Here is a 13,425-nt window from a genome sequence, read left to right as displayed (position 1 = left end):
TTTTAGCATTGTTTGCCTTTTTTCATATGCTATCTTACTATCTTTAAGAAGCTGCTTTAGTAGAATATGTCAGAATTCTGTATACCATAGGCTTGAGGAGGGATGTACGTAAGAGAGTTTATGCCCCCCCCCCCCCCCCCAACTACTCGGTGCAGCAGGAGCCACACCCTCTTCTCACTGGTCCCAGTCCAACTATATACACACATGCAAGATCATGAAGGTGACCCTCATCTGTATATTAGGGTAAATATTTGTGTAAAAAAAGAAACGGACACATGGAACTATTGTAACTTAAATACTGAAATTCTAATCAATACTGAAATGAAGAACATCTCATGCTATATCCAGTGTGTTTCTCTCTTGTGTTCACTGTGCTTCACTGCATGCTCATGGTTTAATAGATAAGGTCAATGTTTTCTCCCAGGTCTGGTCCATCACTGAGGTTAAGGGTTGAGGTCCATCACTGAGGTTAAGGGTTGAGGGAGCCAACAGCAAGCATGTGTCATTTTTTAATTGAATTATGAGTTTTAGGGAAGATAGATGAATGCAATGGCTTTGAAGCTCATCTTCAAAGACAGATTTATTCCATAATGTCATAAAACATCATTAGTATAGTAGTGCAACACAGTCTTTGAAGTCACTCTGAGATATAAAAGCACGGCCCTGCCTCAACACACGTCAACACTTCCGATATCACAGGGAATGGTGCCTCACCTGAACCTGAGCCTTCCCACAATGCACCCTGCCGCCAATACGTAAACCGGACTGTTCTCTCACGCCTCGTGGGAGAACTAAGCCCTGACTGTTGGCTGATAGCTACCAATGTCAATCATTAATACCACTACACACAGAAAACAGGCACAGACGTGCGTGTGCCTACACACAAAAACATGTCAAATCTTGTCTATCTTCAAATACACACAGAGGAAAACAAAACCAGGCATGTCAAACCAACGATGTAGCTGATATACAGTACATGCTAAATGTTGCAAAATTGTATGACAGTAGTTAAAATAACACTAAAAATTACTTTCTTTAAGAAAAGTGCCCTTTCGAATGGAAATCTGGATTACGGCTTGTCTGGTGTTTACCATAACTCCTTCTGAGAGAACTCATCACCCGAGAGAACAGGCCAGAGAACGTCCTGTGTGTCGTCCGAGTTCAGTCTTCAAGCACACGATCCGAGCGGAACAAAACACATCTGACACGCACTTATACACAGGATTGACACAGTTTCAATACAGTATCAACTGACTTCATATCATCCCATATCAACCAAGTAACTGTGGTTAACTCTGGATCAAGTTCTCTGAGCAAGACATGTGAGGACCAGCCACAACATCTGAGAGCTCTGCTGGGACTCCGACCGCCCTACAGACGGCTCTGCAACAAGCTCAAGGTCACAAGTTACACAAACACAAACAGGAAAAACACACACACACATTCTAGACGTGTTACCAGATCAAGAGAGAACAGTACGGAGCCTGACCCCTGGCCTGAAACGAGCAGCCTGTCTTTTTCAGGAGTGTGACAAGTAAAAAAAAAAAAAAAAACGTAGAAAGTACAGGTAGGGACAGACTGTGGTTCATTAATACTTGGTGAAGTCCAGTCCATGGTCCTGGTAAGGGTGGGAACAGCGGGTGATACTGGAGAGCGGAGCATTGCCAAGGAGGAGAAACCCCCCACCTCTTCTTTGTTGCGGGCACACAGAGCCGTCTTTGTTAGCTGTGCTGCAGGCTTCTCCCGCTCCAAGCCAGGCCCCCCCTCTGAGCAGAGCTGAGTGGAGAGGGGGGGAGGAAAGGAGACGGAGGACTTCAGTTTCCCTTCACGTTGTTGTTGGAGTGGGCTGGCTGGGCGCCCCTCTGCTTGGGCTGCAGCACCAACGCCGTCAGAATGCTGAGGATGTGGACGTGGAAGTACATTGACCTGACGAGTGGAAATACAACAGCTTAAATAAGTTCAAATCTGAGAAATGTTGTTAGACGCAAGCTCTATGTGATGCAGGATAAAGTATAAGAGTATGCCGTGTTTCGAAAGACTGTGCCGTGATGTTAGTCAGGCAGTAAGCCTGTAAACTGACAGTGCTCAGGCTGGGAACAGTCCTCAGGGTTCTAGAGTGTGTGGAGAGTTCTAGAGGGCAGACAGACAGATGGGTGTTCCTACCGGTAGTACAGGACGGTCGGCTCCACCGCCAGTAGCAGGAAGGGCATCACAGTGTAACAGATTGCCAGCTGGGTGGCGGCCCACGTCATGACATCATAGAACGATTTCAACACGCCGGAGGACAGGAAATACTGGTGGCAGGTTTTACGTACCTGGGAGAGAGAGAAAGAGAGATAGAGAGGGAGTCAGGAAGAGGAGAGAAGGAACTTTCAAATTGGACCACCACAATCTGGATGGACTTTCGGATGAGCAAGAGAGAATGACCCTGGATGGAGATCCCGCTGATGGTCAGGAGAGATGACGAATAACCATGTTACACAGACGAAGGCCTGCACTGAGATGCCCTCAGACATCCTGAGGTGAAGACAGACCTCAGGCGAACTGCTGGGGGGTTAGGGTCAGCGGGAGGGGAGGGCAGACTCACAGCACGGGCTGCCAGGGTGATGGGGATGGCGGTCAGGAAGGTGAAGTAGTACCCTGGGTAGACACCGTGCCACAACGCCGACAGCACAAAGGTCAGAGCCGTGGCATAACGAGGAGCCCGATCATAGCACACCCTGGAGGAGAGGATGACCAACACTCAGTAAAAGGAGGACAAAACGAAGGATGTTTTCTGGACTAAACATGTAACCAGTTACTTCACCAGTCACTAGTGTGGTAAAGTAGTGTACTTCCTGTCATAGTCAGCACTCACATCTTCAGCCAAACACCAGTCTGAATATTCCAGTTGTCTATAAACGTCTTGAAACTAGTTGCCGTCTGAAAAAAAGAATTGAAACCAACCAGCAATACAGGAAGGTGTAGCGTCTATTAGCTACAGTCCTTTGACACAATCTGACCTGCTACTATACATTTACATTTGACTGGCAGCAAGGTAGTAGTGATTTCACTGTTTCAGGCTACCAACCTCGATGCCCCAGATATTCAGGTTGGAGACGAGGTCCCAGCATGCCTTTCCGTTCTCATCCACGCCTCTGAAGCCGTAACCTGCGGCGTTGTTGATAGCATCAGCTAGAGACACAGAGATATGAGGTTAAAGGTCATAGGTCATCTGGTACCGTGTGTCAATCACAGAGCACTTACTCAACAACCGCAACATCAGAAACAAACAAACAAACAAACACACAACTACAAAAATAACCCAAACAGTTACCTAAAGTCCATGCAAAGTAGAACTTGGGTCTGGCAGCTTGGATGGAGAAGAATGCATAGGCCAGCCTGGTGAGGAAGGGTGCTTGGCTGAAGAAGATGATGTCCACGTTGTAGGAGATGGGCAAGGCCTTGGTGAGGGTCAGAAACAGCAGCATGCACACACAGCACACCAGCACCTTGTGGACGACAGCTCCCTGGAAGACCACACACACACACACACACACACACACACACACACACACAGGACAGTCAGGCCAGTTGTCGGGCGCAACTGAAAAAATCTACAGCCAAAAGAGGGCAGAGTGTCGAGCCACTGTCCAGTCATACCAGAGGAGAGGGGTCTAGCTCTGGGGTCTTATCCAGGCCGTTGTGTCCATTGCTGGTGGCTGATGGTCGTTTGAGCCTCCGTTGGACGTGCGTCCCCTGTATGAACTCTGCATAGTCCTGGTAGTTACTGCAGGGCCCCACCAGGACACTGAGGAAGTTGAGGTGGTAGCTGAGGTACTCCATCAGAGACGGTCTGGAGCTGGAAGACACCCGAGCCCAACCACTCACAACCAAAACCTCTGATCCAGATCAGGACAGCACATGAAAATGTTTGCTGGTCATGTGTTGCTGTTTGTTCAGTGTTGGAGTCATGATAAGGAACGGACGTATACTGTGCACCTTGTCAACGAACGCTGAATCCAACTTTGTTTTAGAACAACCAAGTACAAGTCAAGTACGATTCTAAGTACGAGACGAGCAACGGTCTCCAAGAAACGAACAAAGAGAATATTCACCAATCCCCTTCACATACTTGAGAGTTGAGTTTAACCTTTGTTTAGACATCAGACACGCTCCACCTATCTCATTGAAAAGAACACACCTAGTTTCTCTCGTCGAATACCTTTCCTAGATGGAAATGACTGTAAAAACACAAACACCGAATTCATAGAAAGAGATAAGCTCCACTCCGAAACAGAAACAAAATGTAGATTCTACATATAGGCCTGGGCTACCTTAATTTGGTGTGGAGGAAGTGCCCGTTTCAATGGTTTCAATCCTATTACATACTGAATAAACACGGGATTCAAGGATGAACACTTACCTGACAGCGTAACGCCTCTGCTCTGCTGTAAGATCCCCAGGTGCTTTTGACATGCCTAGACCCAAGGGAGACAACAACAATAATAGCACACATAACTTCAACAGCAGCAGACCGCTGCTGATTCACCCATGTGTGTGTCGTCTGCTTTACCATCGTGCAGCTGGAATGCTAGCATGGTGATCTTCTGTGTGATTATCATCAGAGGCCTGAAAAGAAAACTAATTCTTTTAGAATGTGATTAGAATGTGATTTGTCAACTACTAGGTCACATTCCTCATATGAGAACCGCGTTCAGCTGTAATTACACAGTAGACGATTCCTGGGATTACATAAGAGACAGAGAAGATGAGTTCCATTTTTATTCGGCCATCTCTACAAGAAAATATGAATAAACATTGAAGAATTTGTGACATTCGTTTTCATGTACTCCGTTTGGGCTGAATTTAAAACCCAAATGTGTCTCCCAGATGGCAGGAAGGGTTAACTCCCAGTCTGGCCTGGTCTGGTCTTCAGCCTCATTCACAGTTTGATCTACTTTCATTGAAAGCGACAGATAGAACCCCCTCTGTTATACACAAGGGCACACACACACACACTCTCTCTCTGTCTCACACACAAACAAACACACGTTCTCTGTCTTCCTCACACACACACACAGATGGTCTCTGTGTGTGAGAGAGTGGGATTCTGTGTTCTTGTGACGTCAATGGTGCTTGACACAGACTGGCACTGCCAGTTCAATGAGGATGGCAAAGAGTGAACACACACAAACACACACACACACACACACACACACACACACACAAGTTTCCTAGTTGTATCATCAGCCTATTGAAACAAGGTGTTAGAGAAGGAGAACACAACCTGGCAGGTTAGGGGGAGGCTCCAGGCATGAATGGACTATCACATTCCTCTGAGAGTCAGGCAGCCATTCACAAGTCTAATATGATTCAGCTGATTCCACTCCTGCTGTCTACAGACAGAAAGGCCCTTCTGTTGTCGATGGTTAGCGTGTTAGCTTAGCCCACAGCCCTGAGGTTATATTACAACATGCTAAATGCATAGCGATTGACTGTTTTTATCAGTTCAAGTATTTGTTCAGGGCAGTGCTTCTGGCTACAGTATGGAGGAGATAACGAGACTGACAGGAAAGAGGGAGACAGAGGTGCGGCTGGGAGCTGTGGCAACTGACCGAGAGACAAAGACAGAGAGGGAAAGAAAGAAAGAGAGATACTGTAGCCGAGTCGATAGACCAGCTTGATCTGTTACAACCTTTACTAACAACATACAGTGTGATCATGAGGACTGACTTGTTTGTGCCTCTGTCTACAACAATAACCACACAGTACACCTCCATAGTACCAATGCAATCATTCGTTCTTCCCCAACGAGCTGGGTTGGTGTTGGCAAGGTTGAGATGAGGCGAGTCCCTCTCACTTACCCAGAGAAGTCAGTAGATAGTATTCCATAGTTGTAGATAAATACTCTGCTAACTTGGCACACTGTAAGGTAACCCATAGCTGTGATCATGGAGTACCTGGTGGGACACACAGACAGACATTTACACACAGAAACACAAACAGACACAGTCAAACAGACACAGTCAGACCCTGTGATATCTTAGAGAACATTCTCATTTTGTATAATGAAGGTTTCGGTTGCAGGAGTCTGGCTCCAGACACCCCTCTGCCGTACAACACTTATATCTCCAGCTATTGGTGTGGTGATCAGGTATCTCTTCTTCATCCTTCAACTGGGCTGCATTCATTAGATTCCATCGACAAAGACCTGGAACCACATGACTGGTCTGGCTGGCTGCGCCTGCTGCTGTCCTCTTACAGATAACAACTGTACTCTTACTGCTTTCAGCTGACAGGTGTAGTGAAGGCATTTGGGTTTCAGGGTGGCAGGAGGGAAGAAGGAGAGGAAGCTGTACCTGTGGATGTTGTGAATGGAAGCTCTGACCATGATGCAGTAGCATATTAACACCAGACCGATGATGTGCGCTGAATACCTGCATTGATAGGAAGGATGATACAACTGTGTTCAATGTTTCAAATGTCCCGTTTCCCAGACTACAGTCGTGTCTAATATGCTACTTTCCTATAGTTTTCCCATTGCTTTGAGACTAATAAAACATAAAAATGAATCACCAAAAAGCTACCTTACCAACCAAAGCAGAATATAACGAAAGAGACCCCAAAGAGGGTGGCCACAGCGTGGCGGGCCAGCGGGCTGGCATGTCGGGGGCCGAGGTAGAGGCGAAACCAGAAAGCGGCACCGAGGGCAAACACTTGACACGCCAAGAAATTGACCTGCAGAAAATCATAGTGCTGGTACTGACACTGTAAACTGTGTAAAAGTGATATTGCCTTACAGTAGATTAGATATCAGTTGTAGTCAAATAATAACGAAAATATATTCGTAGCTGACCAACTCGAAATACCTATTTCAACGTCTTTAATTAAAATAATAAAACAAGTAGTTGTCGGGCTTATGCTGAGTAGGACACGTATTTGGCCTAACAAACATATTTTATGTAAAGACTGAAAAGTAAGTTAGAATGAGGATGCATAACAAAGTTGACCATGGACCGTGACGATTTGACAGGAGTCTGCTTACCTGATCTAAAGGAAATCCGAAAAATTCGCTGACTGGGAGTAACCATTTGGAGCCGGTAGTTTTAAACACAGAGATGTCTGGCTCTCCCATTCTGCATTTTTAAATTCTGAAGTCGTTCCGCAAGAAAATTAAATTAGAATGCAACGGATATGATGTGACGAGTGCTGTAGCCTACAGGCAGACGTTGTTCTAAAGACTATACTGTAAGGAGATTGTAGTCCATCGCGTTCCGATCAGCGTCCTCGGTGCCAATATGCCAAACTGACTGTGGCTCTATTGAGGCAGTGATATGCCTGCGGGGGCGGGGTGGACTAACAGACCGAGAGTTCAGTTGAAGAAAATGCATACTCTTAAACAGATTTAATCGAGCTGCAAATCTGAATCCAACTTGTATTGGGCTGAAAAGCATTCCCGGTTGACGTTAATTTAACGAGCCTAACAAAATAAGTGCTGCTAACACATTCCAGTACAGGCTGTAGTTTCCAATTATAAACTTAATTCCAAAGCTGAACAAAACGTTGAGACTCCTGAAAGAATGTGGCCCCACAACTTTCAATCATTTGGTCAAATATCCTGTTCTGGAAAATATGAATTTGTCTATCTCAAACCCCATTTTACCAGTCTGACATCCTATCCAATCAGGGTCAGAGAACACACTCATGAGGTTATTTCGTGTCAATTAAGTAATTACCAGATAAACTAGTTTGACTCGCTACTTAATATAAACCCTTAAGATGATCGATAGGGTTTAATTGTATCCTCGGGGATCGTCTTGATCAAATGGTGGGGTTAAGGGTAGCCATATAGGGAGATAGGGCCTAAGTCACACTGTCAGTCATCTCTCGGTGCACGAAGTTGAGGTGGTTTAGTAGTTTAGAGATGGACTCATGGGACGAGATACAACAAACCGTTAATACAGTAATGCATTCCACAGCCGTCATTGCGAACCACTTTATTTATTACAAGAGTTTACTTCAAAGAAAGGTCAAAACGAGTTCTTAGTTCTTGTCGGATGTTACAATGTTGGTTAGAGTACCACCTGGTGTACCTTTCCGGAATGGAAGTCTCCGCTAAAATGAGATGACGTTGACGTACAGAGCTGACCAATGAACTAAAAGTGGAGTGAATTCTATATTATCATTGGACAATGCAGTGTCAAACATACTCAAAGAGGGCGGAGTCACGCTTCAGTCCAGCCAACTGTATATATTATGCAAATATTGTTTGAAAATTTGCCGGGAAATCTGAGTTTCGCGGGAGGAGTACTTCGCGAGTAAACCGTATCCCTTCATTCATAGCCCGCTTCCTGAAGTCATTTCGAGGGACGAAGGCAGAAGATCTGTCTTAATATAATCCATTGCATCTGCCTACATGCACTGTCGTTACGTTACCTACCTTATACAAATCGACAATCAGGACTTTCATTTATTCATTGGTAGCAATATTTTTGAATTTGTTGCACTGGATTAACTAATACGGAGCATCAAACTAAAGCGGGACAAAGGATACCCGTTTTCACAAAGATGAGGAAAGGGATCTCGACAGCCCGGGACAAAGTAGTTATAGCAGGGGTTGGGGGCTCAACATTGGACAAAAATGCAATATTGACTGCATTGTCCGACCGATTGACTACTAATTTTACCACTGCCACTTATATACAAATTATAACTCCGCCGCCTTGTTTTACACAGACAACAAATGTCTGTATATCACAACCTCCCAGTGGTAATATTTATTCAACTCCGCATGGAACAAACGGTGTTGGACAGCGACCCACACTAGGACGTCCACGGGTAACCAGCGAATAATTACATTTTAATCCATGTATACCTTATCTCTGGACATCGCAGCTATAAAGACTGCCAGCTAGCTCTTTAGCCCCATCATTGGCTAAGGAATTGTTTTTCAGGTCTATTTACATGTTTGCTTAACTTGCTTGCTTTTTGGTTACCCATGTTTGACAAATGACATACAGGAAAACCAAATGTGAAAATACTTTCTGTGGATACCAAAAAAACTGCAAAGTTGCTAGCTAGTTAGCTGGCTAGCAAGCAGCTAACCAACGTAGCCTTCTTTCGTAGCCTAGCTTAGCTAGCCAGGTCGTTCTGACATTTGTTTTGGGGAACCTATTGAGCTGGCAAGCTAGGTAAAGTTAGCCAGCTAATCTCTTCGGTCAATTATAGAGCGTGCAGGCTTTCATTGACACTTGTACACCACACATTTTCGCGAACAGTTTGCCATTGCGAGATTTGATTTAAAACATCTATCAGATTGACAGTTTGTACAGCTAGCTGGATAGTTGCAGAAACACATTGGGGGTGAGGGCCTGTTCGTGTTTTGGACTCGATGGGGGAGGGGAATTTGTCGACATGACTGTTAATATTGCACTCGATAAAATTGGATCATGCAAACTGTCGAGAGAGCAGGTAGATTGACCAAGTCAACTATTCCAGGACAATGGCATATTGTCATAACATTTTATAAATCCAGCAGTTTGTAGTTGGGTATCTACTAGATACAATACTTGTTTTGCACAGTCAGCTGTCCCTCAATTTGGTATTTTCCATACACAAGTGTAACTATGCTCACAATATGATTACATTGAGTGACATTCATAGCACATACCTTAATTCAGGTCTATATTGTCATTTGTTAGTATTACTATCTCATTTTATCCCAGTAGGCTACAATACCTAAATGCCCCTTGCAAACCCTAAAATTGTGATTTAAAACATTTAGTCATTTAGCAGACGCTCTTATCCAGAGCAAACAAATAAAGTGCTCAGAACATACATTTTCTCCCCTCATAGGTGAAAAGGAGATTGGCGTTGGATGAGTCTGACCAGACTTACCCCATTGAGGGAGCCAAGAACCTCAGAGGCCGAGGTGGGGGTCGAGGTGGAGGCCGAGCCAGACACGGAGCTGCAGTGCCAGAACTCAGGAGCCCCAAAAGTGAGATGGATTGTGGTTATGTCCAAATCGCTACCCCCTCCGAATACACTGACAGTGGAAGTCTAACATTGATTACATTTTCTCCCATTAATCTGTCTGACCAGCTCCGAAGTCTCCTGCTGAGAAGACGCGCTATGACACCTCGCTGGGCCTCTTGACCAAGAAGTTTGTGGATCTTCTTGGCCAGTCGTCCGACGGAGTCCTTGACCTGAACCAGGCGGCTGAGATCCTCAACGTCCAGAAGAGGCGACTGTATGACATCACTAACGTGCTGGAGGGAATCCACCTTATCAAGAAGAAGTCCAAAAATAACATTCAGTGGATGTAAGTGCCTTGAAAACTGACCATCACTACATGGAACAAGTTAACATGAAAGAATTTTGAGACAAACTGCATGACATTACTAGGACTGCAAACATACATTCTCGCATTTAATTAGGAGACTATGTTCACAAGGTATCTCATCCTTTTCCTGTCTCCTTGTTTTGCCCTCTTTCTCTTCTGGTAGGGGTTGCAGTCTTTCCGAGAGTGGCGGAACTTTGAACCAGCGCCAGAGGCTGACTGAGGAGTTGTCTGACCTGGGCCTGGAGGAGGGCAGGCTGGACCAGCTGATCCATGACTGCAGCCTGGATGTCAAACAGCTGACCGAGGCGACACACAACCAGAAATATCCTTTTGATGTACCTGACACAACCCCCTTACATTTCCCATGCTGTATGGCCCCCCTGGCTTTGTCCAGTTTTAGGCTACACACTACCTTCACATGCACAAACATAAAATGAATACATTTACTGGAAACTTTGCACTCAATACCCACCTGCTGCATTTAGGGTCCTGGACCTAACAACATTTCAATGGGGATTCCCCCAGTAGGAGTTCCTGGCCTCAAACTTGGCTTAACCCAGTCTGGGATAATTGGCTACTTTCATAGCCTCTCGATAAGATGAAGCGTTGTTTCTTTAACCGGCCCCGTCCACGTTTGCATACGTGACGTACCAGGACATCCGCCAGCTGGGTAACCTTGATGACCAGACGGTGATCGTGGTGAAGGCCCCTTCAGACACCAAGCTGGAAGTTCCTGACCCGGAGGAGGTGAGATCACCTGCCTACTACCTGTCAGCTAACCTCCAACTCCATTACAAACACCATCCTGTCTGCTCACCCACTATGTATTAGCTAAATACCACATTGATTACAAACCCAAGGTACACCTTTTGTATAGATTTACCATATTTGGACCTGCTAATGGACCTTTCCCTCGTCTACAGAGTCTGTCCGTCCATCTCACCAGCACTAAGGGGCCCATAGATGTGTTTTTGTGTCCTGATGAGAACACACCCAGCAGCCCGGTCAATCAAGCCGGACTCGACGGCAATGGCAACCCACCCTTCCTAAAAGTGTTGGAAGGTAAACGCCGGTCCTGATTGGGTGTCTTGCCTTATTCGCTAGCAACGCAACATTTTTGTGGTCAATAACCAACAGGTGTTTAAGGGCTTTACATGGCTGTGACTTGGCCTTATCGTGTACTCCGAAAGTCTAGGACTAGTCTAGTGTGTGTTGAGGAATAGGATGGGTTACTGGTTAAGCACAGTAGGTCGGTGTGGTAGTGATTGCACTAGGTCGGTGGGTAGGTGAATGTTGCTCACGCAGAGTCTTGTCCCACAGAGTCTGCCGAGAACTCCTGCAAGAGCGGCAGCAGCGACGGCGTGGGCCGCAGCATCCCTGCCACCCCTGCGGTGTCTGTGACCAGCCTGTCCCCCATCACCTCCCCATTCACCAGCCTGCTGCAGCAGACAGATGACCAGATGGCTCTGGGAGGGCCCTTCCTCAACCTGTCCCCCCCCCTGCTCAACGAGGACTATATGCTCAGTCTGGGGGAGGACGAGGGGATCAGCGACCTGTTCGACGCCTACGACTTTGACAAGCTACCCCTGGAGGAATACCTGTGTAACTGAGGACGTGGAGACCATGGGGAGGAATGTACTAGAACTGAGGATGGAGATGTGACCTGGAGAGTGGAGATGATGGGTGTGGTCTCCTCTTGTAGATTCTACTTATCTGCCTTGAAGTGAAGGAGAGACTGGCCCCGCTGAGAGACACTAGCCTATTCTGTTTGAGGCTAACCTTAGGAGAGAGGGGTGGATAATTGAACATATTGTAGGCCAAATGAAAGCTAGTCTCTTCCCTCTCTCCTTGTGCTTGCCTCGCTGGTGTGACAATAGCCCAACGCCACTCACTGACCTGCCGTCAGAAACGGGAAACTGCCTTATCAAACCATGCCCTGAAAACCCAAATACTGGGTGAGTTTTTTTGGAACTGTGTGAAGTCCTGTTGTGTGCATGATTCACTTTTCTGTGCAATAGAACCAGTGGAAAAGTCCCAACAGTGCAAACCATCTAACATATTAGACGGGCTCAAGAAGAACGTCACATTTCCCATCCAAACAAACCGACTTTGCCGGTCAAACGTATAAATGTGCCTCTGCAGCTTGTAGGACAATTCTTTTGGCGGCTCGCTCAGTAGTAAGTGATGTGCAGCAGTCTTGTGAGTAGGAAGACTGAACAGTTATGTGAGAGTTCCTGTGTTAAACAAAGGGATCTCATAGAACAGTGCATCACTTGGTTTTGCACACAATGCTATGTGTTCATGGGTGTATGTGTTGAAATGCATAACCTAATTACATGTAATTTCATGAATTGACAGGAAATGGTCTTAATGATGGGACAGAGTTGTCTGAATAAGTAGTAGATCTATGCCCTGCCTGATGTTCAGTGTAAGGTGAGAGAGGTGGCCCGTACTACAGTATAAGCCATGAGTAAATAACGGTACAATGTTCAGATGTTGTCTTTGTGTACTCGGAATCACAGACTACCTCGGGCTCTAGATGCATTTTCTAATATTCAATGCTTGACCAGAAGGGGGGGGGGGGGGGTATTTCAGCTTCCTGTTTCCTTGCTGTTGCTTCCTGTTTGTTTCACAACTGATCAAAAAAAGTGAGTTTAAGGATTTTTAGCATTTATTGTATGTAGAAATAAAATGATCGGATTAGATGTATTTTGTATGTTTGAATGCTATACAGCGTTTTAGGCATGTATGATGAATGAAACAATTTTATATAAATTATAAAAGTACCCAAACATTTTCTCTTGTTAGATTTTGACATTGAAGACATGTTTTCTACTTTGTTTGAAATTCACCAAAAGCATAATAAAAGCAATATTTTATCAAACAACAAATTCTACTTTTTCTGTGCTTGGCTTGACTAATGGACTATATACTTGAGACAATAGTTTCCTATTCACATGTAGTTATCATTCTCCTTGGTTTCAAATTATTATTTTTTATATATATGGCGACATGTTTTAGACGAGACAAACTTAACATGTGTTATAATCATGATTTCTTTAAGGTCATATAAGGCAAACTGCTGAGTTTATCCTGTCAGT

At 45.3% G+C, this 13,425-nt stretch overlaps 2 protein-coding genes across 4 annotated transcripts; one reads left to right on the top strand and one right to left on the bottom strand.

The window, feature by feature from the left end:
• Window positions 1-125: 125 nt before the first annotated feature.
• mboat1 (membrane bound O-acyltransferase domain containing 1) lies at window positions 126-7,664 on the bottom strand. Its single transcript, XM_062465215.1, has 13 exons — window positions 7,028-7,664; window positions 6,575-6,720; window positions 6,342-6,419; window positions 5,847-5,942; window positions 4,556-4,611; window positions 4,406-4,460; window positions 3,643-3,841; window positions 3,317-3,509; window positions 3,071-3,174; window positions 2,858-2,922; window positions 2,588-2,720; window positions 2,164-2,315; window positions 126-1,926 (listed from the first exon to the last, which is right to left on the bottom strand). The coding sequence occupies exons 1-13, from the start codon at window positions 7,115-7,117 to the stop codon at window positions 1,815-1,817; spliced, it is 1,479 nt and encodes a 492-aa protein (XP_062321199.1). The 5' UTR covers window positions 7,118-7,664; the 3' UTR covers window positions 126-1,814.
• A 158-nt stretch (window positions 7,665-7,822) lies between these two features.
• Window positions 7,823-13,208, top strand: LOC134023254 (transcription factor E2F3-like). 3 transcript variants are annotated; one of them, XM_062465213.1, is made up of 8 exons: window positions 8,256-8,583; window positions 8,719-8,820; window positions 9,838-9,979; window positions 10,084-10,303; window positions 10,488-10,646; window positions 10,957-11,071; window positions 11,248-11,386; window positions 11,645-13,208. In XM_062465213.1, exons 1-8 carry the CDS (start codon window positions 8,551-8,553, stop codon window positions 11,932-11,934), a joined length of 1,200 nt encoding a protein of 399 aa, XP_062321197.1. In that variant the 5' UTR covers window positions 8,256-8,550; the 3' UTR covers window positions 11,935-13,208. The 3 variants fall into 3 exon arrangements, with proteins under 3 accessions (XP_062321198.1, XP_062321197.1, XP_062321196.1); XM_062465214.1 differs by lacking the exons at window positions 8,256-8,583; window positions 8,719-8,820 and adding an exon at window positions 7,823-7,945; XM_062465212.1 differs by having other exon boundaries at window positions 8,256-8,820.
• Window positions 13,209-13,425: the final 217 nt, after the last annotated feature.

Source organism: Osmerus eperlanus, chromosome 7, assembly GCF_963692335.1.
Source record: "Osmerus eperlanus chromosome 7, fOsmEpe2.1, whole genome shotgun sequence".
NCBI lineage: Eukaryota > Metazoa > Chordata > Actinopteri > Osmeriformes > Osmeridae > Osmerus > Osmerus eperlanus.
The sequence above is the reverse complement of the archived record's forward strand: the minus strand, read 5'-3'. Positions and strand labels throughout refer to the sequence as shown.